Source organism: Spea bombifrons, chromosome 7 (genome assembly GCF_027358695.1).
Source record: "Spea bombifrons isolate aSpeBom1 chromosome 7, aSpeBom1.2.pri, whole genome shotgun sequence".
In the NCBI taxonomy this organism is placed as follows: Eukaryota; Metazoa; Chordata; class Amphibia; order Anura; family Pelobatidae; genus Spea; species Spea bombifrons.
The window spans coordinates 16,865,001-16,888,622 of record NC_071093.1 but is presented as its reverse complement, the minus strand read 5'-3'; the positions used below and the strand labels follow the sequence as shown (position 1 = coordinate 16,888,622).

The following is a 23,622-nucleotide window of genomic DNA, read 5'->3' as shown; positions in this document are numbered from 1 at the left end:
TAGTTGGCCCAACTATACCTCTTTGCACTATACTTGCATTATCTGCTGTAAACTCAAACAAAACGGATTGCAAAAGAGTCATCTCTGTAAACCTGTTTATGGACAATGCGTGTCAAACACATCTATCCAGAATAACCCTCTACAGACATTTACCTGTTAACCAGTAACTCCAACATATATACTGAGGACACAAGAAAATATGCTTACTGATCTTACCTCTGCTAGCATATGGCTGAGCATATCACTGTCATTATAGCTCCTGCTCATCTGTTCCACTCGCTCGGAGCCAAGTACTGAAAAAGGAATTGACGGGTGACCGTTTTAGCAAGGGAGCATAAAACCGAGCAAGTCCAAATATGCAATATGAATATATATATAAATAGATATATTATTGAACCAAACCCAGTGAATTTGATTATGACTGACAAGTGAAAATCCTGCTTGTACATATATTAGTACACAAGGTTTCCATTAATACTCATGTCCGAAATCAAATCTGAACTCCCCGGAATACAAAGTTCTCAAGAAGCCAAAATGCTGGAGGGTCAAATGCTTCGATGTAACATAAACAGAGAGGATGGTAGATAAATGGAACAGCCTCCCAGCTAAAGTGAGGGAATTTAAACATGCATGGGATAGGCATAAAGCTATCCTGAATGTAAGACACAACCAAAGAACGATTAAGGTTTAAGTCCTTACACAGGAAGAATGGGCAAACTGCATGGACCATCAAATTCTATGTAAATCTTTATTAAGAGTTGGACCAACAATTAATAACCAACATGGGGTATGGTTTATCCAGGACCATAATAACAGGTGTTGCGAAAAACAGTCAAATAACTGGTAAGCAAATACATGTCTTTACAAAGAGAAAGGTTGAAAGTTACCTTGTGAACACTGGCTGGACTCCAGAGAGGAGGAAGGAACTTCTACAAAAGCTTAGAATTGGAACAAAAGAACAAGGTCAGAGAAAGAAAAGAAAGTATAAGTGAAGAAAGAAAGGGAGGAGAATACTTCTCTGTAGCCAGCACAACGTGCCATCATTGAGACAGATTAGAAAGTAAACAATATAATGTAGATGGGGTTTTGTCCTCTAGTCCTCAGATTCCTGCATGTTCAGAAATAAGCCAGACAGGAGAACTACACTGCATTGGCTATGAACCTTAATGGGTATCAGACTCACTGACTTTGCCAGTGGATTCAGTTTTAGAATTGCACATGATTAACAAGCAACAGAACTGGAAGCAAACAAGTCCCACCTGATCCCTACGAGAATTACATCGGCCATTGTAGATTAAGTGCAACTGAAATATAAATGTATAATTACAGTATGCCATCCACTAGATACTTTGCCACGTACTATCATAAGAGCCTTTAAGAAAGTAGACTGCTAGTAAAGGCGGTGGAAAAACTACAGTTAAAATGTTTGACAGCGTTATATCAGCCTCCTTACCCTTTATTCTCTATAATGTTCCACAGTACATCAATCCTGTAATAATAATGTTAACATTCTATGCAAACTCTCTGTAATTATAGTGGAGAATATGTTTGAAACCAATGTTTCCAAATATATAAGGGTATTTTAAAGTACAATATAATGTGCCGCTTATGCACACAGTGCAGCGAGTTATGTAAGATATAAAATTAAGGCATCTTAGATTTTACTGGTAAATGAAATCCAACAGTGATTCTATGTGGACACTTTGCATTTCACAATATAAATAACATTGATGGCAATGCTGGCATTATACCAAACCATGATAGCATATTATGTTTCGCCATCATAATATTGGAATTTTCTGGTTAGAGGTTAGTAACACACATATTTAGCTAATATAGGTAAAAGTTGCATGCGGTCGTCAGTCTTTTAGACTTGTAATAAATACATATTGATCTACCTATGCATAACCTTATTTAAAGATCCCAAATGCGATTAAAATAAGGAAATACAAGCACGTGATTATCCATTTATATATATTAAACCGCTTTAACGACTCAAGCTCACCTTGTAAAGTAAAGCTATTAAGAATCTCCTCATTTTGATTCAAATCCAGTTCATTTATATACTCATCCATGCTGCGTATATTTCAAGTGTGCAAAAGAATAGCATCTCCAGGTATTACATTTTAAGCCAGGAGCTGGTAGCACTCCGCAGACTGCTTGATTAAAGGTGCTAAGCACAAGTTTTATATGTCTGCTTGCATTTTCTATCAGATGCACGAGGCAATAAAAAAGGGCCAACCCTCTTTTGTTCTCTTAAAAAAAAAAAACAAGAACATGGAGCTGTACATAAACGTGACCTGTGTGCAGCAAGCTTTTATCAGCCACCTCCTGTCACGGCATTTGTGCTATCATACTATATGCAATGAATTCCACAAATGCTTAACTTTGTTTGTACGTAATAGGAGAGTAAGAGAGTGAGTACTGGAAGAAATAATCAATGCTATAACATGGGTTCTGTTTTGAGAGAAGAAGAGATTTAAATGCCTAGATGTTCGGGAGGGGTCTTCCAAATCTAGGTCCCTAGTTTTACCAGCTTTCATGCATACACATCTGCAGGCCCACTCAAGGTGCCAAGACGTGTTTAATCTTTACATACATGTTTAGTTTAGCAATCACCAGACTTGGTGTGGCTGAAGTGCCTCGATAGCGAAGCGTTCAGAAACACCGAACACCAACCCCAGGACGTGCTGTGACCGCTCTGGAGATTTTTAAAAAAAAAGGTAACATGTAAAAAAATTTTTTTTTTTTTTAAAAAAAGCCCCCTCCCCCCAAAAAATAAAATAAATATATATATACCATGCTCAATTATAAGAAGACACCCCAAAATTTGAATATTATTTTAGGAAAAAAAGAAAAAGCCTGAATATAAGTCTACCCTATAGGAAAATAAGTTTTACTAGTAAAAAGTAATTCACATGTAAACTATTTTTCATATTTAATAAAAACTATGATTGAGAAAAATTATTTTTCTTTATATTTCCTTTTATTTGCCACTCTGCCCCAGTTATGCTCATCTGCCCCCCAGATATGCCTTATATGCCACTCTGCCCCTCAGAAATGCCTTATACCCCCTATATGCCACTCTAGTTCATCCCTTTACTTGTGACTCCTGTTCCAGACTCCCTGGTGTCTAGTGGGGCAGCCACTTTGAAAAATGCACAATTTGAAAAAATGCAAATGTGGCCTTTTAGCCCCAAACAATCCGACAAACCCCTGCATGTGGCATATCACTGTACTCAGGAGGTGTTGCTGAACACATATGGTTTGATGGGGTAAATTGCAATAGACGGCTTTAAAGATATCTGAAATGGCACATGGAGGAAGAATTACCAGATTTGAGAAAAATCGTTTTGAAATAGCAAAATGCTACCTGTACTTATTGCCAATAAAAAAAAAAAGAACATTAGGTATTTTTAAACTCAGGACAAATAGTAGAATCTATTTAGCAGGTTTTTTAATTAGCTTTTATAGATGAATAAAAGATTTTTCAAGTAGAATTCAGAAAAAAGGTCTTTTTTTTTCAAATTTTTTCACCATATTTTATACTTTTTTTTGCTATAGTAAATTATGATACAATCAAATTGACATCTAAAGAAAGCCCTTCTTGTCCTGAAAAAAAACAATATATAAGTTGTGTGGGTTCAGCAAGCGGGAAAAAGAAAACAGCTAAACAAGAGCATCGCAGAAATGTTAAAGCCATCAGCCATTGTCACAAAGGGGTTAAACTGAACTGAATTCTTCAAGAGGATACCATTAACCGTGTCAGGGCAATGTTTCCATTTTTACACATTTTCGCCTATTTGTTTTTTATTATTGTTTTATACTGTGCTGTTCTGTATCAAACATATAAGTGTATATAGACCAAAGCTGTTTCACAATTTTCTTTTGAGATATTGTACATGATGTACAAAATATCCAAGGGTGCCATTATGTTGACCATAGCTGCATTTAAATGAAAGTATTGTGAACAACGGAAGAAAAAAGAAAATATAAAATATAACCTTTCACATGGACAGCTTCGTCAGGAGTAAAAGCTCACCGCTCTTATGCTGAGCTTTACGTTAGTTATGGGTTATCCTAATTTGGGCTTTTAGATAAATTGCACATCTTTGATATAGTATTGTGAACAATGCATTATTAATGGGTTTAATGACAACCTGTCCTTAAGGGGTTAAACTAATTAAAATTCCATGTTACTTTGTTGGGGGGAAAATGGGAATGAGAAATGGCAGCCCACATTTTATTGTTGTGAAGTCAGGTTTTGGCTTGGGTTTGTATGAATTTGTTCTCAGTTTCTGGTAGGAAAGAGTAGGGGTTAGATTAAAGTAGCTTTGTCATCAAAATTAAACTCAACTTTAATCAATACAGCATAAAATAAAATCTTTTACAATGGTCATCTTACTCATGTAACGGAAGGTATCCTCGGCCAGGACAGGAGACAGGCCTCCAAGACCGCTGCTTTGGTGTGTTGGGGATTTGATCCATTCTTGGTGGTCACAGAGGTACAATGAGTCAACTCTTAATTTGTACTGTGGTAGTTGGTCTTCTAGCATGTTAACCAGTTCCACTTCCGGGACGCCCTCACTGGCATAGACATCTGTAAAGGGAAACAGCACTGTACATAAGGGTTCATGTCTCACATTCAGGAGGCAAATCCATGGAGGGGTGGTTAGTGGTTTATTGTAAATTTCAACTGGTAATTGCTTGCACTGGGTGTTGGCGTGTGCGGTGTAGTTTTGGTGATACGGATATGTCAGACTCAAAGGGGTTTAATGCCATATACATTAAGACACTATAACCAAAAGTACAGAGGGTCATAATGTTGCTTATGAATAATAGGCAACATTGCATGCTGTACTTCTCATACAATAAACACATGCTTTTATACATAGCAGGTTTCAAAATCTTTTTTTTTATTAAAATTAATTTTGCACCCTTACCATTGTGGGATGCAGTGTCTCCGTGGTAGAGATTCATGAGTTATCTTCAAGCTCCAGAAGGCAGATTTTGCATGTTTGTGTTCAACCTCTATTTTGGCAGGCTTTGAAACTAAGCTGTGCCTTTGGTTTACTTCACCGGATCTGTTTGGCTGTGGCGAGTTCCGTACTTGCTGTCTGTAAAGGTGCTCAGAACCTTGTATCCTTGGCACTGAGTGATCATGTTAAAGTCAGATATATTTCTTTACCTTTCATGGAGGCTCTCCACCATTTTCAACTGAAAGGAAAAGCGCTGTGAATTAAAACCTGTAATACTGAAGAACAAGCAAATGCTTAAAGAGACAGGGCACCCATCATACACGCTTTAATGTATCGGATAGGTGCATGGTGCTTTTAGAATCTCTCCTTGCAAGGGGGATAACACAAGATTTTACTGAATTTGCCCACCACCCAGCTATTTCCAGGTCTAACAAATCTACATGCATTACTACAATTACTGCCAGTCTGCTGCTCAGACCCCTGTGCTTCCATCCCCATTTCAATGACACTTGCAGACCACAAAAGTTTGCAAGAGGTTAGCAGCTTCTACTTCAAGTAAGTGGCTATTTTTGTTTTGGTTACGAAGAATATATATAAAAGTACTTTAACCCCTTAAGGACAATGAGCAGTCCCTAAACCCATTGAAAACAATGCATTTTGAGCCCGTACATGTACGGGCTTTGTCATTAAGGGGTTAATAGGCATTCTTCATGCGTGGGGCTGTAAGGGACAAAAATACTATGTTACTACATTAAACACTTTGCTATAGTTGTGCCACAGTGCACCCAATTCAAGGAAAAACGTAAACATGAATAGGTATATAAAGAGGCCTTCAGCAACAGACTATGTAATAGACCTGTGCATTTGTTTTCGTACAAACTTTATTAACGAAAATTGTTTGTACGAATCAACAAAATCAAAGACGATCGCTGACAAAACTAACGAAAACGAACTGCAAAAATTACAGATTTGTTTTGATTCATTGCCACGTGCAGCCGCCATTACAAGCAGTTTTGGGGCTTCTTGATAAGGTAAAGTGGGAGGGACTATTTGTAGGAGGGTACATATCAAAATATGTTGGTGGTCTCATTGATTGTTATGGCTGTGATTGATGGGTCCAACAACCTGTGAAACCTTTGCACTCTGGCCAATCAGCATTTACAAGGGGAAGGGACAATCATTATATATATATATATATATATATATATATATATATATATATATATATATATATAAGCATGCTGATGCCATTTTAACTTGTCAGTAGCAGCAGTTACAGATTGATGACAGTTGGAGTGTAAGACAGTGACAGCTTACCAGAGGCTGAGATTGATGCTCATTACTCACATACCATACTGCAAGTTTATTTTAGTGCATACAATTTACTGTTGTGGGGAGGATTGGAGAAGCTGTAGTGACTACTGTAGTATATTAACAGGGACTGTAGCAGACATTTTCCCCCTGTTCCTGAGTAGAGTTTAGTTAATTAACCCCTTCCATACCGGCGTTCTTACTTCATCTTCCCTGCAGTTTTATTTAAATATTTTAATTCCTCGCTCATGATTCGCTTCAAAGTGATCACGTGCACGGAATTGAAGGGGAGTGGCTGCTACGGATCGCTGGGGACACCCAGCGGTCAGTAGCAGCCGCCCCTCACGATCCCAGCATCCATAGCGACGCTGGATTGCGCATCATCAACGACGTACCTGTATGTCCCGGTCTGTGGGTGACACCCAACCAGGAAGTACCAGGTACATCACCGGTACGGACGGAGTTAAGACAGTTGCCCAGTTATGCGACCAGCCAAACCTCCTATTTGTGGACAAGCCAATTTTTTATTATCTTTCTATCATATCATCTATTCTTTACTGATAAATATTGGTGACAAAAAACGGCATTATAATATATAATATTGAGGAAATCCATTGCTGTTACATGGGGCTGCATCTGCCAGTATGTCACTTGCCCAGGCCCATTGCTCAAATACTACTGCAACTCTTTGACGGTCGTTACTGGGGGAATCTTTTTTTTAAATTCTATATTGGAGAAATCAAGTTCTGTTCCACGGGGCTGCATGTGCCTATCATCTGCCAGCGTCCACCTGCTCAGGCCCAGTGCTCTACTGCTGCTGCACCTCTTTGTCCTATCTCTGGGGGAGCCTTTTTTTCTTTGACTTGTATAATGAAAGACGCATCCAAAATGTGTCAGGAACCTCCCCTTTTGGGAATTCCCTCTGAATGTCGTTCCAAATCAAAAACCTCCGAATTTCATCCGAACGAATGGCCGGAAAACAAAATGTGTTGCCCTAAAAGAAATGCAGCAAAAACTAAACGAAAATTTGGTCCAAATCGATTTTGCTCGCCGTGCGCATGCCTATTTTTGAAGCAAAGCTCAACTATCACTCAGAACATAAGGGTTCAGAAAAATTTGAGATTGTAAAGTAATGCCATCTGCTGGAGAAAGAACATATTTATAGAATGATAATACCTGTGAACTGCATTCTCTGGCAGTCACACAAATATTATTTGACAAACGCTGGTGGTAGAATTAGTGAATGGAAAGACTTAAAATAATAGCATTTGAAACAGGAAGATTCTTCGTGTTGTGTGTCTTCGTATACGTTTTGCCGCTGCCATGTTCGTATGTTCGGTATTCGGGCTGAACAACGAAAACGCACCCTTCGTGTTCGATTTCATGTTCGCCCGAATATGAATGCACAAGTCTAATAAATAACCTGGGGTGACTAGTTTTCAAAAATACATAGTTACATAGTTATATAGGCTGAAAAAAGACATACGTCCATCAAGTTCAGCCTTTCCTATATCTGTTAATTTGTTGCTGTTGATCCAAAAGAAGGCAAAAAAAACCAGTTTGGCTCTTTCCAATTTTGCACTAACCAGGGAGAAAGATTCCTTCTTAACCCCAAAATGGCAGTCAGATTTCTCCTTGGATCAATAAGCTGTCTCCCCATAATTAAAGATTATATCCCTGAATATTATGTTTTTCCAAGTATCCATCCAGTTGCAGTTTAAACGTCTGTACAGACTCAGATAAAACTACCTCTGCAGGCAGAGAATTTTAAGGCAAGACAGGAGGCTCCTATTTTGCTTTACTTCCTTTACTGACACCAACAGCAGCAAAGAAAGAGTTAAGAAACAAACGTCAACAACCAATAGAAACACAGCATAAGGCAGGTATATAAGCCCTCAGGAAACCCCCTTCTTCCTCTTTCTTTGCTGCTCACCAACGGCTGTTCAGGTCAGTGTATCTTCAATTGGGAGTTATCTTCTCCCTGATTTATTGGCTCTCTGGTGTGTTTATTATTTAATTCCATTTCTTTATTTTATTTATTCCGGTTATAACTGTCCGCCCTATCCGTATGTTTTATTGCCTTTGTTTCTCGGTGTTTCCTCCCTTCGTCAGGACCGGTTCTATTTCCCGGCCTACGTCTTTCCTCCCCTTCGGGGGGAGGATACTCGTTTCTTTTTCGTCCCCTTACCTTTTAGTTTTGCCGGTTTTCCGTCTTACGGGCGGCTGCCAGTCTTGCGGTCTTCTCTCTCGCGTCCGGCGTCGGTCCGGCTGCTTCTCTTTTTATTTCTTCGTCTCCCGTTCGGTCTTCTTGTTTGGGCGGCGAGATCCCGCCTCGCGAGATCTCGCCGCCATTTTGTTGGTTCCGTTTCGCGCGCTCGGCGGCCATCTTTGGTTTGGCGCCTGGTTTCGCGTTTTGCCAGTCCTCGCTCGTGGTCTCGTCGCCATTTTAGTTTCTTTCCCGGCATTTCTCAGTTCTCTTCTGTGTTCCTGCCGGGGCGCACACTCGTTTTTTCTTCTAGTTTCGGTGAGATCTATGTGATCCCTGCTGTTGGAGTTTTGGGTCAGGATTTAATCTCCTGCTATCTGCTTTAGCTTGGTGCCGTATCAGTGCTTATATTTACAGGCTGAGCCCCTGTATTACCGTTTGCCATTTATTTACAGGCTGAGCCCGTCATTTACTCTATTATTTTACCAGGCTGAGTCCCTGTGATATTATATACAATACTCTAGGTGTATTTTTTATTTGCTGGGCGGTCATTTTATCAGTGCAATACCATGTCTCAGGATAATCTCCCTTCGCATGAGAATTTTATGGCCTGGTTGGAGACTAAATTCTCTAGTTCCATGGACGCATTTATGTCAAAAATGGCGGCCAATTTTCCCCAAGGACCTGCTCCTGAGTCCGCTGACCCGGTGAAGGTTCCCTCGGATTCTGATTCTGATAGGTCAGAGGAAGAACAGGCCAATGTGAAACGCCCTTGGAAGGGCAACAGCGTATCCGCTGGCAAAGGTAAAGCCCCGGCCAAGCGCCCTAAGGTATCTGAGGCTCCCCATACCTCTGGCCTTCGACTCCCCGGGGAGGATAGTACACGGCAGGAGCCGTTATCCATTCTTGATGAATGGCGGGCTGATTCTTCTAATGAATCTAATGCCTCTTTAAATCTGGGTTCGTCCAGAGATCTAGACTCACGCTTCATTCGTGAGTACCTGGTGGATGAGCCCCACCTGACCGACCTCCAGCACACATCAGGTGTTTCCCAACACACGGCATCCTCGACCACGGATCTTCCAGTTTTGGATCCTACTGGATCCTCTCTTTTCGATCCCAACTTCATGCGCCACCCCAGAACCACCGAATGGTCCCCTCCCGAACATATTGCACTGTATATACACAAATGGTTGCGTAAACCTCTTCCCAAAGAAGCGCGCAACAAACTCAGGGCCGAGTGCCCTCGTCCTTCCATCCCGGACAAAGTCGCGCTTACCCCGGAGTTCGACCCCAAAGTGGTCGCATTACTGGCGGCTAATAAGAGGGACCCTAGGAAGGGCCTGGAACAGGGCTTAAAAACAGCCCAGGATAAATTGTTGGACCTGGTCGGTCCGGTTACTCAGATACTTTCTTTGGCGGACAAGGCTTTTCTCCAGTCTTCTCCTCTGGATCCTAAGACCATTAGAGACTGGGCGCTTAGAGTGGTGTGTCTCTTGGGCAATGCCAATGTCGCCATCGCGACGGAACGGCGTAAAGCAGCCTTGCTTCGAATGGATCCCCGCCTGGCGGAGCTCGGCGCTACAGACCTCGGAGCAGCCGCAAACGGGTTACTCTTTGGGGACGCATTTGTGAAGGAGTTGAACCGCCACGTGTCCCTCCTGACTTCTTGGAACAAGGCCAAGTTGTCTATGAGGAAGGTGTTCCAAACGGGGCCTCGTTTTTCTGGCAGGGCTGGACGACCGCGGGGCCGGGTCGCCAGCCGTTCCTCCTCTCAAGGCTCCCGCCAGTTTTACCAAGGCCATTCGTCCTTCCGGAACCCCTTCCAGCAGAGGCCCTTCGTTCAACGAGGAGCTCCTAGAGGCAGAGGCGCTTCCGGATACTCCAGAGGACGCTCCGGTTTCGGTAAGTCAGTTTTCTGTTTACCCTTCTTCCCCTCCTCGGGTCGGGGGTCGGATCTCCCTTTTTTCCCACAATTGGGGGTGGATTTCTTCAGACCCATGGATCCTTCAGACTGTCCAGGGTTTCCAGATCGATTTTGTGTGTCCCCCCGTTCAATCCCGCATTCCGCTTCTGTGTCGCAGGTCCGCGGTCGATCAGGCTTTAGTGGAAAGGGAGCTTCGCGCGTTGCGGGACAAGGGGGCTATTCAAAGGGCGCGGGGTCCCATCGGCTTCCTCAGTTCTATCTTTCTGGTGCGCAAGCGCTCCGGAGAGTTTCGCCCGGTTATCAATCTCCGGGCCCTCAACGCTTTTGTGGTCTATCGCCACTTCAAAATGGAGGGCATCCATCTCCTTCGGGATCTCATGACGGAGGGCGACTGGTTCACCAGACTGGACCTCACGGACGCTTACCTGTCCGTTCCTATCCACCCAGATTTCCGGCGCTTCCTTCAGTTTCGCTGGGGCAGAAGCGTCTGGCAGTTCAAGGCTCTGCCTTTCGGCCTCAGTTCAGCCCCTTGGTGCTTTACCAAGTTGCTGAAACCGGTGATGGCGCTTTTTCGCTCCAGGGGCATCCGGTGTATCGTCTACCTCGACGACATCCTCCTTTTCTCCAACTGCAGGGAGACTCTTCTCTCCCACACGGACTTCGCGGTCCATACCCTTCATCAGCTAGGCTTTGTTGTAAACACACTCAAGTCCGAGCTGTCTCCGTCCCAACGCATTATTTTCTTGGGGTTCGAGATAGATTCCAGGGAGGCCGTTCTTCGACTCCCCAGGTCCAAGATCGTGGCCATTCGGAAAGAGATTCGTTCTCTCCTCCGAAAAGACTCCTGTTCCCTTCGGCTCCTTGCGCGGGTGGTAGGTCTCCTGTCGGCGTCTATCCAGGCGATATTCCCGGCTCCCCTGCATTATCGGGCCCTGCAGCGCCTCAAGGCGCGTCATCTTCGCAGGCTCCCGTCCTACGATCAGTCGGTTCGGTTGACTCCCGAGGTTCGCCAGGAACTCCTGTGGTGGCTTCGTCACATGGAGGCGTGGAACGGTCGGGCGATTTTCGGCTCTCAGCCGGACTTTGTTCTCGAGTCCGACGCCAGTCTTCTTGGCTGGGGGGCTGCGTCCGATTCGGCGGCTACCGGAGGTCTCTGGTCTCGCGAAGAGCGGGGCCTCCATATCAATTGTCTGGAGTTAATCGCTGGCTCTTTCGCGATCAAAAGCTTGGCCAGGGATCGTTCAAATTGTTGTCTCCTTCTCCGCATGGACAACGTCTCGGCGGTCCGGTACATCAACCGGCTAGGGGGCGTGCGCTCCAAATTCCTTACCGAGGTGACGAAGGAGATTTTCGACTTCTGTCTAGCCCGCAATATCTCATTGCAGGCGGAGTACCTTCCGGGTTCAGAGAATCTCCTGGCGGACTGGTTCTCCAGACACTGGAGGGACGCGAGCGATTGGCGTCTCGACCACCAGGTCTTTCAAACGCTCCATCATTTTCGAGGTCCTTTTCATCTGGACCTTTTCGCATCTCGCACAAACCGCCAGACGGAAGCCTTCTTCAGCTGGCTCCCGGATCCGGAGGCCCTGGCGACGGACGCGTTCTCTCAAAGCTGGCCGATCTCCGGTGCCTACGCGTTCCCTCCCTTCGCTCTCATTCCTCGAGTCATTCTCCATCTACGTCGGGCAGGGACCTCTGTGGTCCTGGTGACTCCTCTTTGGCATTCGCAGCCGTGGTTTCCAGCTCTGCTGGAAATGTCGGTTCTCGACCCCCTGGCTCTTCCCTCCCATCCATCCCTCCTTGTCGGTCCGGAGGGTCAGTTTCACCCTCTGGTTCTGGAAGATCGCTTGCTGCTCGTGGCGTGGGCGATCTCGGGGGACCCGGTGCAGGCTCGGGTCTATCGGAGGCGGCTCAGTCCCTGCTCCGCGACTCTTGGGCTCCAGGTACCCGAAAGTCTTACGGGTCGGCTTGGCGAAGCTGGGCTTCTTGGTGCTTGGGAGTTATTTGGTGCAGGGAAATCGTATCGCACGATCAACGTTTTTCGGTCGGCTATCTCTTTCGGTCACGTTGGTTTTTCCGGCGAGCCGGTAGGTAGGGCTCCCCTGGTTTGCCGTCTTTTGCGGGGTGTTCGTCTTTCCCGGCCTCCGGCTCCTCGCTACGACTCCTTTTGGGATGTAGCGGTGGTTCTGGAGTTTCTCCGGCGCTGGCCGGATAATGATTCCCTTTCTCTGCGGCAGTTGTCTGCTAAACTCACCTCCCTCTTGTGCCTATTGTCGTTTCGCAGGGTGTCTGACGTGCGGGCGTTTGATTCGCATCACGTTTCTTTTTCCCCCGAGGGTGTTTCGTTCCGAGTGTTTCGGCGGACTAAGTCGTTTTCCTCCTCCGTGTCTTATCCTTACCTCGTAGATGATCCTCGGCTTTGTGTAGCCAGGTGCGTTCGCTCTTATCTTTCTCGCACTGCTTCTGTTCGTCCTCCTTCGGTCTCCCAACTCCTTATCTCCTACGTGAAACCGTTTCAGGCGGTTTCTTCTCCTACGTTGGCCCGATGGGTTCGCTGGCTCCTCTCCTCAGCTGGGGTCCAGTCCTCTTTTGGGGCCCATTCCGTTAGGGGGGCGGCTGCCTCTGGTGCTCTTCGTGCTGGGGGGTCTTTGGGGGATATTTTGAGGGCGGCAGATTGGTCCCGGGCCTCTACCTTCAGGGCATTTTATTTTCGGCCCGTATCGTCGGCGGCGGTTGCGCTAGTATCTGGCGTTAAAACTGCAAAATAGGAGCCTCCTGTCTTGCCTTAAAATTGGAAATTATTCTAGTCTTGATGCCCGAATAATTATAATTTTAATAAAGACAGGAGGCGAGTATTTTCCCTCCTCACCCTATCCCTTTTTAGATTCTTCTTGGGTGAGTATTTATAGAGTCATATGTTTTGTTTATGTGGCTGTGTTTCCCCTGTTTATGGTATATTGCCTTTGAGTCTTTTATTTGTCCGGGTTTTGCCCCTCTGGATTTTACTATGGTTTGCTGTCATATGTCTCTTTTTCTTTCAGCGTGAATTCTGCTGCTGGAGGTCTCCGTCCGGATGATCTCTTTGGGACACGTCTTTTCCTGTTGGAGAGTCCCTGAGTCTGGAGTCCCGTTCTGGTTCCTACTCCGGTTGGGTGCTACGTTGCGGTTGTCTTACAGCTGTTATTGGTTCCTGGTTCCTGGTTCGCAGGCAATGAAGAGGAAGAAGGGGGTTTCCTGAGGGCTTATATACCTGCCTTATGCTGTGTTTCTATTGGTTGTTGACGTTTGTTTCTTAACTCTTTCTTTGCTGCTGTTGGTGTCAGTAAAGGAAGTAAAGCAAAATACTCGCCTCCTGTCTTTATTAAAATTATAATTATTCGGGCATCAAGACTAGAATAATTTCCAATTCCACCTCCTTATTGTCCTTACTGTAAAAAACCCTTTCCTCTGCTTTAGACTAAATCTCCTTTCTTCCAGTCTGAACGCATGACCATGTGTCCTATGCATAGTCCTGTTTATGAACAGATTTCCACACAATGGTTTGTATTGGTCCCAAATATATTTATATAATGCTATCATATCCCCTCTGAGGCGCCGTTTTTCTAAACTAAACAGATTTCAATTTGTTAACCTTTCTTCATAACTATAGTGTTCCATTCCTTTTATTAATTTTGTAGCCCGCCTCTGCACCCTTTCTAGTGCTATGATATGCTTCTTTAGAATAGGTGCCCAAAATTGCACAGCATATTCAAGGTGCGGCCTTACCATTGATTGATGCCCCTTTTTTTATACACGACAATACCTTACTGGCCTTAGCAACTGCTGACTGACATTGCACATTGTTGCCTAGTTTGTTGTCTATAACAATTCCCAAATCCTTCTCATTTGTCGTCACCCCTAATTCACTGCACTTCCTACCCCGAAGTGCATAACTTTGCATTTATCTACATTGAATTTCATCTGCCATTTGTGTGCCCAGTCCCCCAGTCTATCTAGATCCCTCTGCAGCACTGTAATATCCTGCTCTCACTGTAATACTTTACCTAGTTTAGTGTCATCTAGTACTTCGCATAGGGAGAAGCAACTTCCCATCCCCTACATGGGATTCTCACTAATGGAAAGCGTTCCCACTGAAATCAACTGGAGTGCTTTCCACATGTGTGTGGTCTTCGAAGACCCCCACGTCCAGTGTTTGCCAAGCCAATGCTGGAGCTGACTGGCGGTAGCTATATCATGTGCAATGAGATGCGTTCGACTGACTATGAGACTAAGATCCAGATCCCCCACAGCGCTGCAGGGGACCTGGATCCTCCTGTTTTATGCCCCCATTGAACACCTCCCTCAAACTTACCGGCGCGTCTGACTTCCTGGTGTGTAGTCGGGGCAGCGGGTAGACGGCTACGCGATTCGCGTAGGCAACTTCCGCTGCAGCCAGAAGGAGGTGCCGTTAGCAGCAGGGGTTGTCTGCGTCCACCGCGCAGACTTTCCCCAGCTGTCAGTAATTCAGACATCCCCGCACCGCTGCGGGGAACTCTCAATTACAGCCGGAGGGTGTATGCGCGAAGGACGCAGACAACCCCCGCTGCTAACCGCACCTCCTTCCGGCTGCAGCGGAAGTTGCCTACGCGAATTGTGTAGAAGTCTACCCGCTGCCCCGACTACACACAAGGAAGTCAAGCGCACCGGTAAGTTTGGGGTGTGTGTGGGGGGGTGTTAAATGGGGGGGCATAAGGCATTTCTGTAGGCAGAGTGCTCTATGATATGCCTTTTAACCCCCTTAATGCCACTCTGCCTTCAGATATGCGTTTGAATCCCCTTTATGCCACTCTGCCTCCAGAAATGGCTTTTAACCCTCTATACGCCACTCTGCCTACAGAAATGCCTTATACCTCCCTATATGCCACTCTGCCCCATAATATGCCTTTTAACCCACTAAATGCCAGAGTGGCATATAGGGGTATAACGCATTTCTGGAGGCAGAGTGGCATGTAGAGGGTTAAAAGGCATATCATGGGGCACAGTGGCATTTAGAGGGTATAAAGCATTTCTGGGGCAGAGTGGCAAGCAGAGTTTTCCAACCTGCCCCCCAGTTATGCACATCTGCCCCCAACTGGGGGGCAGGTTGGAAAATTAAAGGAAATAAAAACAAAAAATATATATTTTTCTCAATCATAGCTTTTATTAAAAAAAACGGACATTTTTTACTTACCGTAAATTCCTTTTTCCTTAGTCCAGTGGCAGTACAAGTGGGTAGTAATCTTCCTCGGGACAAGTAGAATCTAAAAGTGAATAAATAGTTAAAATGTCCGAAGCCCCTCCTCCTTACCCATAAAAACCGGCACCTCTCCAAAGATGGCAGTTAGTAACAAGAAACACATAAATGGATGCAAAATAAAGTTTATTCTCAACGAAGGGAGGGAAATCTGTACTGCCACTGGACTAAGGAAAAAGGAATTTACGGTAAGTAAAAAATTTCCGTTTTTCCTGTCATCCAGTGGCAGTACAAGTGGGATGTAACAAGATCCCGGAGAAGGGGGGGAAAAATGCCTAGGAGACAACAGCTCGAAGCACCTTGCGCCCGAAATCCGCCGTATAATACGTATAAACGTATAAACGTATTGAACGAGGACCAGGAAGCCGCCTTGCAGATCTCTTCAGGAGAAGCCGAAGCCTTTTCAGCCCAAGAAACAGACATGGCTCTAGTGGAGTGAGCCCTGACGGGACACTGAAGCAACTCGCCATTGGCCTGGTAGGCCATACGAATGGTGTCAACAAGCCATCGAGAAATGGTAGCCTTTGAAGCCGCCTTACCAGCAGAATGACCAAAAAAATTGACAAAAAGGTGGTCGGTGGTACGGAAGGATGAAGTACGCTTGAGATATATGTCCAAAGCCCTTTTAACATCCAAGGAATGCCATTTACATTCGTCCGGGGAGGAAGGAGACGGAAAAAACGAGGGAAGAACCAATGGTTGATTGATACTCGCCCTGGAGATGACTTTCGGAAGAAACGAGGGTTTTAAATGCAACACAACCTTGTCCTGATGGAAAACAGTGAAATCTGCCGAAGACGAGAGGGCTTGAAGTTCCCCCACTCTCTTGGCTGAAGTAATTGCCACCAAAAAAATCGTCTTGGGGGAAAGGATCTTCAATGAAACTTCCTTCAATGGTTCGAAAGGAGCCGAACAAAGAGCCCGCAGGACGAGAGTAAGATCCCAGGTAGGAAAAGGAGACCTTGACGGGGGACGCCGAATGGTCGCGGCTTTAAAGAAACGTCTTACCAGAAGGTGAGAGGCCAAGTCTGAAAGAAAAAAATGGTTAAGTGCCGAGACCTGACCCTTTAAGGTAGAAACACTGAGACCTGAATCTAAACCATCTTGCAAGAACTGCAGAATAGAGCTGACATTCTGAGGGAAGACAGTCAAACCTCGAGAAGAGCACCACAGAAGAAATTTTTTCCAAACACGAAAATATATCCTGGATGTAGAGCGTCTTACAGAATTCAACAGAAGATCAGAAAGGTCACCGTCAACACCTTGGTTCCGCAGAATCATCCTTGCAAAAGCCAGGCAGTCAACCGAAACATCCGAAGGAGGTCTGGAGGAAGCTCCCTGTTGTCCAACAAAGGCTCCGACGTCGGAAGTTCCCAGGATGCCAAGGTAAGTTGTCTGAGAAGGGCAAACCAACTTCGACTTGGCCAGCAAGGCATGATGGCCAAGACCCTGGCCCTGTCTGAGCAAATCTTTTGGAGAATTCTTGGGATCAAGGCTACCGGAGGAAATATGTAGGCCAAACGGAAATTCCATTGAATTGAAAGGCCGTCCAGAACCTGAGGAGAATCCAGCCTGTTGGACGCAAAAACCGGCACTTTCCTGTTTTTTCTGGTAGCCATCAAGTCTATCTCTGGAAGGCCGAATCTTGCCACCAAGATGGAGAAGGTCTGTGCGGTCAGGGACCACTCCGCCTGAGACCACTTTGCCCGGCTGAGGTCGTCTGCAATAAGATTGTAGCAGCCTCTGATGTGGGTTGCCGAGATGTCCTGCAGATGTTGTTGGGACCACTTCATTAAAACAGAGCACAGAACCTGAAGCTTTCGTGTTCGCGTTCCCCCTTGCTTGTTTATGTAAGCCACTGTCGTAGCGTTGTCCGACTGGATTCTTACAAAACGACCCTCCACATGGGGCCTGAAAGCCATGAGGGCCAGAAGGACTGCCTTTAATTCCCTGTAATTTGAAGACTGATGAGAATCTTCCGGAGACCAAATTCCCTGTCTGAAGAGGCAACCTAAATGTGCCCCCCAGCCGATTCTGGAGGCATCCATGGTTAGAGTTATCCAATGTCGGGGTTGGAACGAGAGACCCCCGGAAAGATGGGTTGATTTCTTCCACCAGTTCAGCTGAGATAGAACTTGGCGTGATATTGTGAAGATTGCGTCTAAGTCTTCTTCCCTTCTTGACCAGTTGGAAAGGATCTGCCACTGTAAGGGACGCAGCTGAGACTTTGCCCAACGGACCGCAGGGATGGACGCTGTAGGAACACCCAGGACACTCATAGCCCTTCTGACAGAGCCGGTAGGATTCCTTTGAAGAAAGGAAATTTCCTGTCGTATCTTCCTGATCTTTGATTGCGGGAGGAAGATGTACTGGGAAACTGAGTCCACCATCAACCCCAGGAACTGGATCCTGGTGGAGGGAAGGAGATTGGATTTCTCCTTGTTGATGATCCAGCCATGTTGTTCTAGAAAATGAACCGTGGTGTCCAAGTCTGCCAGAAGTTTTTTTGTAGAGTTGGCCTTGATGAGCCAGTCGTCCAAGTATGGTACGATAGCGACACCCCGGAGTCTTAGGCTTGCCGTCAAAGGGCACAGGATCTTGGTAAAAACTCTTGGAGCCGACGAAAGACCGAATGGGAGGGCTGTGAATTGAAAGTGATAAATTCTCTTGTTTACTCGAACCGAGAACCTGAGGAACTTCTTGGACGCGTCGGCCATAGGCACATGAAGATGTTCTCCATACGGAAATGTTGATAGCGTATACAACTGTTGACCCTCTTTAGATCCAAAACCGGACGGAAGGAACCGTCCGGCTTTGGAACCAGAAAGAGACGAGAGTAGACACCCTGGAATCTGTGACGAACTGGGACCTTCTCTATGACTCCTTTCCGTAGCAGTGTGAGGCATGCTGAAAACAGGGCTACATTTTTGCTTTCCGCAGGATATGAGGAGATGAGAAAGCGGCTCAAAGGAGGTCGAAAAAACTTGATTTTGTATCCCTCCGCAATGATCTTCCGAATCCAAATATTCTTCCTCCTACTTTGTCAGAACTTCCTCTTTTCTTGCTTACCAGGACGTTCTTGGAATTTCCTATCTCCGTAGGGACGACGAAAATTCTGAGAGCGGGAAGACTGGAAAGGTCTGGCATTCCGATAAGGGTATTTACGATTCCATTTGATCCTTCTATCTTGAGGGAGAGCTCGTTTGGTATCCGACATCTGTCTGATCAGGTCTTCTAGCGGAGCTCCAAACAGCTTTTTCCTCTCAAAAGGTAAATCACATAAAGAGGCCTTGGATGCCGAATCCGCTTTCCAGGATCATAACCACAGGGCTCTTCGTGCCACTGAGGACAATCCCATAGTTCTGGCCGATAATTTAAGAGATTCGTGAGATGAATCCAACAAAAAACTATTGGAAAGCTTTAACCTGTTAAGGAGTCTGGAAATCTCAGAATCTAAGTCATCGGAGAGACATTCTCCCAAGGCGTGAATCCAAATATTCTGGGCTCTAGCTACCGCCGCGCCGGCCACCGTAGCCTTACACTTCGAACCTGCAGCCTGAAATATGCGCCTGCACGAAGTTTCTGCCCTTCTATCCATGGGGTCTTTAAGACCTGACACCCCTCCAATTGGAATGGTCGTCTTTTTGGAAAGTTGTGCAATTTGGAAGTCCACTTTAGGGGGATCATCCCATGTGTCTTCCCCTTGAAGTTTAAACAGTTGTCTGAACTGTTTAGAAATAAAGGCTCTTTTACCCGGGTGCTACCATTCTCTTTCCATAAGTTCTGTTAATTTCGGAAGAACCGGAAAACCTTTAACCTTCTCTGAATCCTCCTCTAGTAACAGACGCGAAACCTCCTTAAAAAACTTACGAAGCTCCTGAGGAGGGAAAAAAACCTCATCTTCTGAACTATCACTTGAAGTAGAAAGAGATGAGTGAGAGATTTCACCGGAGGAAAGGTCTGATCTAGATGATGATCTGGACCTCTTGCGTTTATGCGAACTTTCCTTCCTTTTCTCCTGGGAATGAGCAGCAGAAAGTTGAAAAGCTTCAAAGGTCTGGGCCAAATTCTCCTGGAACCAACCCAGGAAGGAATGCAAATCTTTTTGCTTTTCAGTAGCAAGTTGTTCCGCCGAGCATGAATTACACATTTTCTTACGACAACCATCCGGGAGAGGAGTAGCACACTCTGAACAAGCCACATGCTTGGATTTAGAAGTAGCTTTCCTGGGAGCCGGTGGCCTTTTATCTTTCTCCGGAATATCTGTAGGAACCGGACTAGACATCCTAAACTCCTCTGAACCGTGTGGGGGGGCTGGTGACACGGTAATCCTGTACTGGCAATGCTCCTGCAGTCAGACAGGAAAAAGCGCCTTTTATAGCATTCAAAAATGCCGCCCTCCGGAAGATCCGATTCGCGCATGCTCAGTAGCGCGATCGGATCTTCAGTGGAACGCAACGACACCCGGGCGTGCGTTCCACCGTAATGCGCATGCTCCCGCATCACAAATACAAAAGGATGCATAACAGTCATCTTCCGTAACGCGAACCGCTACGGAAGGAAAAGCCTCTCTCTGCTCACCACCCGGGGAGCAATCGGAGGAAGAGGAACCCCCAGGCAGCAACCCGTGCGCCTCACCAGCAAGTCCGTCCGGAACTGAAGATTCTACCGTCCGTCCCTGAAAGGGACAAGAAAAAAACTGCCATCTTTGGAGAGGTGCCGGTTTTTATGGGTAAGGAGGAGGGGCTTCGGACATTTTAACTATTTATTCACTTTTAGATTCTACTTGTCCCGAGGAAGATTACTACCCACTTGTACTGCCACTGGATGACAGGAAAAAAAGTTTACATGAATTAACATTTACTAGTAAAACTTTTTTCCTATAGGGTTGTCTTATATTCAGGCTTTTCCTTTTTTCCTAAATTAATATTCAGATTTTGGGGGGGTCATCTTATAATCGAGCAAATACGGTAGTTCTTTGTTTATTTTTGTTGCGTATCCAACTATAGTTGTTATGCAACTAGTCATTTGAATGCTGGATTTTAATATTTACTACTGCAAATATCACTTACTACAATATTCATAATGAAGTCATTCCATGCATCTGCCCCACACCCACCATTTCCTGGCAAATTGTTTGCAATGTTTTTTAAAGACAATAGGACTTGAGAATTGAATTTGACTTTGGCAGACCTAATGACAACCAGAGTTTCCTGTTTACTAGTAAGATGTACGCAACAGATTTAGATCTGCTAGCGAGCATTGTAGAATGACTCTCTCCAAGTGACATCATTTGCACTGCAGATCATGCCACCAATGTTCTGCACAGTTACACTTCTCCATACGTGCCAATCTCCTCCACTCTACGCTTAGCCTGGCTTAACAACTGCCGTCAGGGATTATCCCTCTTCAAGTCCATTTAATTACTTTAGCATTGCAGATTAAAGATTTTACAGCCAGAAAGTTTTGCTAGGCAAAAGTCCTTTTTGCTTTGATAAAACAGAAGTAACTTTACTTCAGGTGTATTATGCTTTCATTCAAATAGCATGTATAATAAAGAAAAGGGGAAGAACAACATTTAAAAGAAGGATATTTATATGATAAGTAAATGAATTCAATTAGTAAACTGAATGCAGAATATAAATCAAACGTGTGTTATATCTAAAGTGTTATGTCCGGTAACACTCAACAACATTAACATGCGCAGCAGAACCTGTTCTGCGTATGATAAAATGTCATTAAAGTCCTTCATACAAGAACGTCCACTAAAGAGGGTAACCTCTATGACATACCATAATATCTGAATTAAATCATGAACGGCATTGTTCACAAGCCTCATCATCACAAATTAACCTCTGCAATGCCTTGCCCTTATACTGAATAGCATTGTTGTCTCAACTGGAATTTAAGTCATTAAGGTTGCTCTCAACCGCTCTATTTAACCATTGCAGCATAACGTATCCATAGCGCTCATCAACTGTATTTAACCCCTGCTGTACACTATTCTCCCAAACTTAGGCTAACATAAGTAGGGCCTTATTGTACTCTATGTGCATTTTATCTCCACAATTCCTTTCTTCCTACCATTACATCACAAATGTATTCTACAAAACCAATTAAACTCCCTCTTGCTATAACTACCCATATTTAACCTCTGGGACTCCTCTAAGATGCCATCACTATTAAAATGCATATTCTGCCTATTAAGCAGCTCTGCAAAATACGTGAATACCAAAAAAAAAAATGAATACCAAAAACTAGGTACTAAGTTACAATGTTATTAATGTGAAACACAGTAGGTGCAAATATGAAACGGAATTAAAACATATTTTTGTATTTACTCTTAAGTTTAATAAACTTACTTTATACTGTATGCTTACTTACAGCAAGAACAATATAAAAAAGGATGGGAAGTTAGCCGCCCTGTGACACAGCCCATTTGAATTATGGAATGATTCTTCATATAGCCGATTTACAACAAATCACAAGGCAAATTTCAAAACATCAACCACATTAGACCATTTATATCAATAATAAAAGCAGAATACAACAGAAAAAGAAAGCCGTACTATATTCACTGACTTTTTTAAATTATGAAATGGTTAAAAATATGCAATAATATACTTTAGCTACCAAAAAATAAATACTTAGCAGGGAAGAAGCCTGCAAAGAATTGCATCACACAGTATCAAAAGTTTGGGGTCACTTAGAAATGCCCTTGGTTTTCAAAGAGAAGCAATCTTTGCCCATTACAAAAAATTTATGAAATAGATAAATACATTTTAAAAAAAAACAGCGCAGATGTTTTTAACATTGTAAACGACTATTGTAGCTGGAAACGGCCGATTTTAATGGGATATCTTCATAGGTGTACAAACGTCTTTTATCAGCAACCATCACTGCTGTGTTCCAATGGCATGTTGTGTTATCTAATACAAGGTTAGGTTTAAAAGGCTAATTTATCATTACAAAAACCTTTTGCAACTATGTTACACAGCTACAAACTTCCTTGTTTTCCATTAAAACTGTTAAGTGACCCCAAAGGGTAAAACGACAAAATCTTGCAATGATGAGCCAATGACTGCTGATTTACAATCTGTGGAAATTATCGGATATTTATGGCCGCCCTAAAAAAATCAGTCATGTTGTGGTGGCCACAGATTCATACATGTAATCATACAAACTCCACCTCACACAATTCACCACATGGTCTATGAATGATAGATCCTCATTCTAAATGAACCCGAGAATCTCCATAAATTAATGTGCTTTACTATGTCATACCCATCTACATTAACCACACGAAAGCCACAGCTGTCTGCTCGCCGGACAGAAGGGTAAATGCGCTATTTCTCTTTTGTTGATGGAGGCCACAGCTGGCAAAGATTGTAACGTAACCAGAGTAACGGTAACAATGCATGCTGGTGTCAGGAATGTCATGTGCGGAGTATATATGGAGATACAGTGTGACCTGTCACTTTCACCTTCCGAACAAAGGCAGCCAGTAACTGCTTTCTCCACCTGGGCCTTCTGCTTTTAATCGCACCGCTAAGTTAGAATGTGCAGGGCCTTGAAGAAAGGGAACGACCTTTATTTTGTCTGATATTGATGGAAATCAATGGAGAGACTACCTCGGGGAACAGCCCTATACCCCTCAGCGCGCGCGAGATTTCCAACGTAAGAAACGAACAAACATAACGAAGAAAGTCGAGTATCCCTCCCGCACAAATCCAACCATCCATCCATCCCAGACTACAATCCGGTTGCTCACCAGCTCTTGTCCGTCTACGGATCCTTCTTCTCTATTGCAGAAGGCGGGCCTTCCTCCGCCACACCAAGGAGGCGGGACCATGACGCAACGGAACCCAATCGCCATCCCAGCTCGTAGCTGCCAGTCATATTCACCGTAGTGAAGATAATGGAACTA

At 44.5% G+C, this 23,622-nt stretch overlaps 2 protein-coding genes across 4 annotated transcripts in view; one reads left to right on the top strand and one right to left on the bottom strand.

Moving 5' to 3' along the window:
- The window catches only part of TRAK2 (trafficking kinesin protein 2), a 38,194-nt gene extending 14,663 nt beyond the window's left edge, over window positions 1-23,531 (bottom strand). Inside the window, exons 1-6 of one of the 3 annotated variants that reach the window (XM_053472241.1) lie at window positions 23,467-23,531; window positions 5,189-5,217; window positions 4,944-5,113; window positions 4,406-4,600; window positions 888-938; window positions 217-293 (exon numbers count right to left, since the gene is read on the bottom strand). In XM_053472241.1, the coding sequence (XP_053328216.1) occupies window positions 217-293; window positions 888-938; window positions 4,406-4,600; window positions 4,944-4,980 (360 nt within the window). In that variant the 5' untranslated portion in view covers window positions 4,981-5,113; window positions 5,189-5,217; window positions 23,467-23,531. Of the gene's footprint in view, window positions 1-216; window positions 294-887; window positions 939-2,005; window positions 2,180-4,405; window positions 4,601-4,943; window positions 5,114-5,188; window positions 5,218-23,466 lie in introns of those variants that run through there. The other 2 variants (XM_053472242.1, XM_053472243.1) reach the window with 2 other exon arrangements.
- A 77-nt stretch (window positions 23,532-23,608) lies between these two features.
- Window positions 23,609-23,622, top strand: part of STRADB (STE20 related adaptor beta) — a 23,425-nt gene continuing 23,411 nt past the window's right edge. Inside the window, exon 1 of the mRNA XM_053472255.1 lies at window positions 23,609-23,622. This exon is cut by the window's right edge and continues 72 nt beyond it. The gene's annotated coding sequence lies outside the window, so the exon portion shown is untranslated.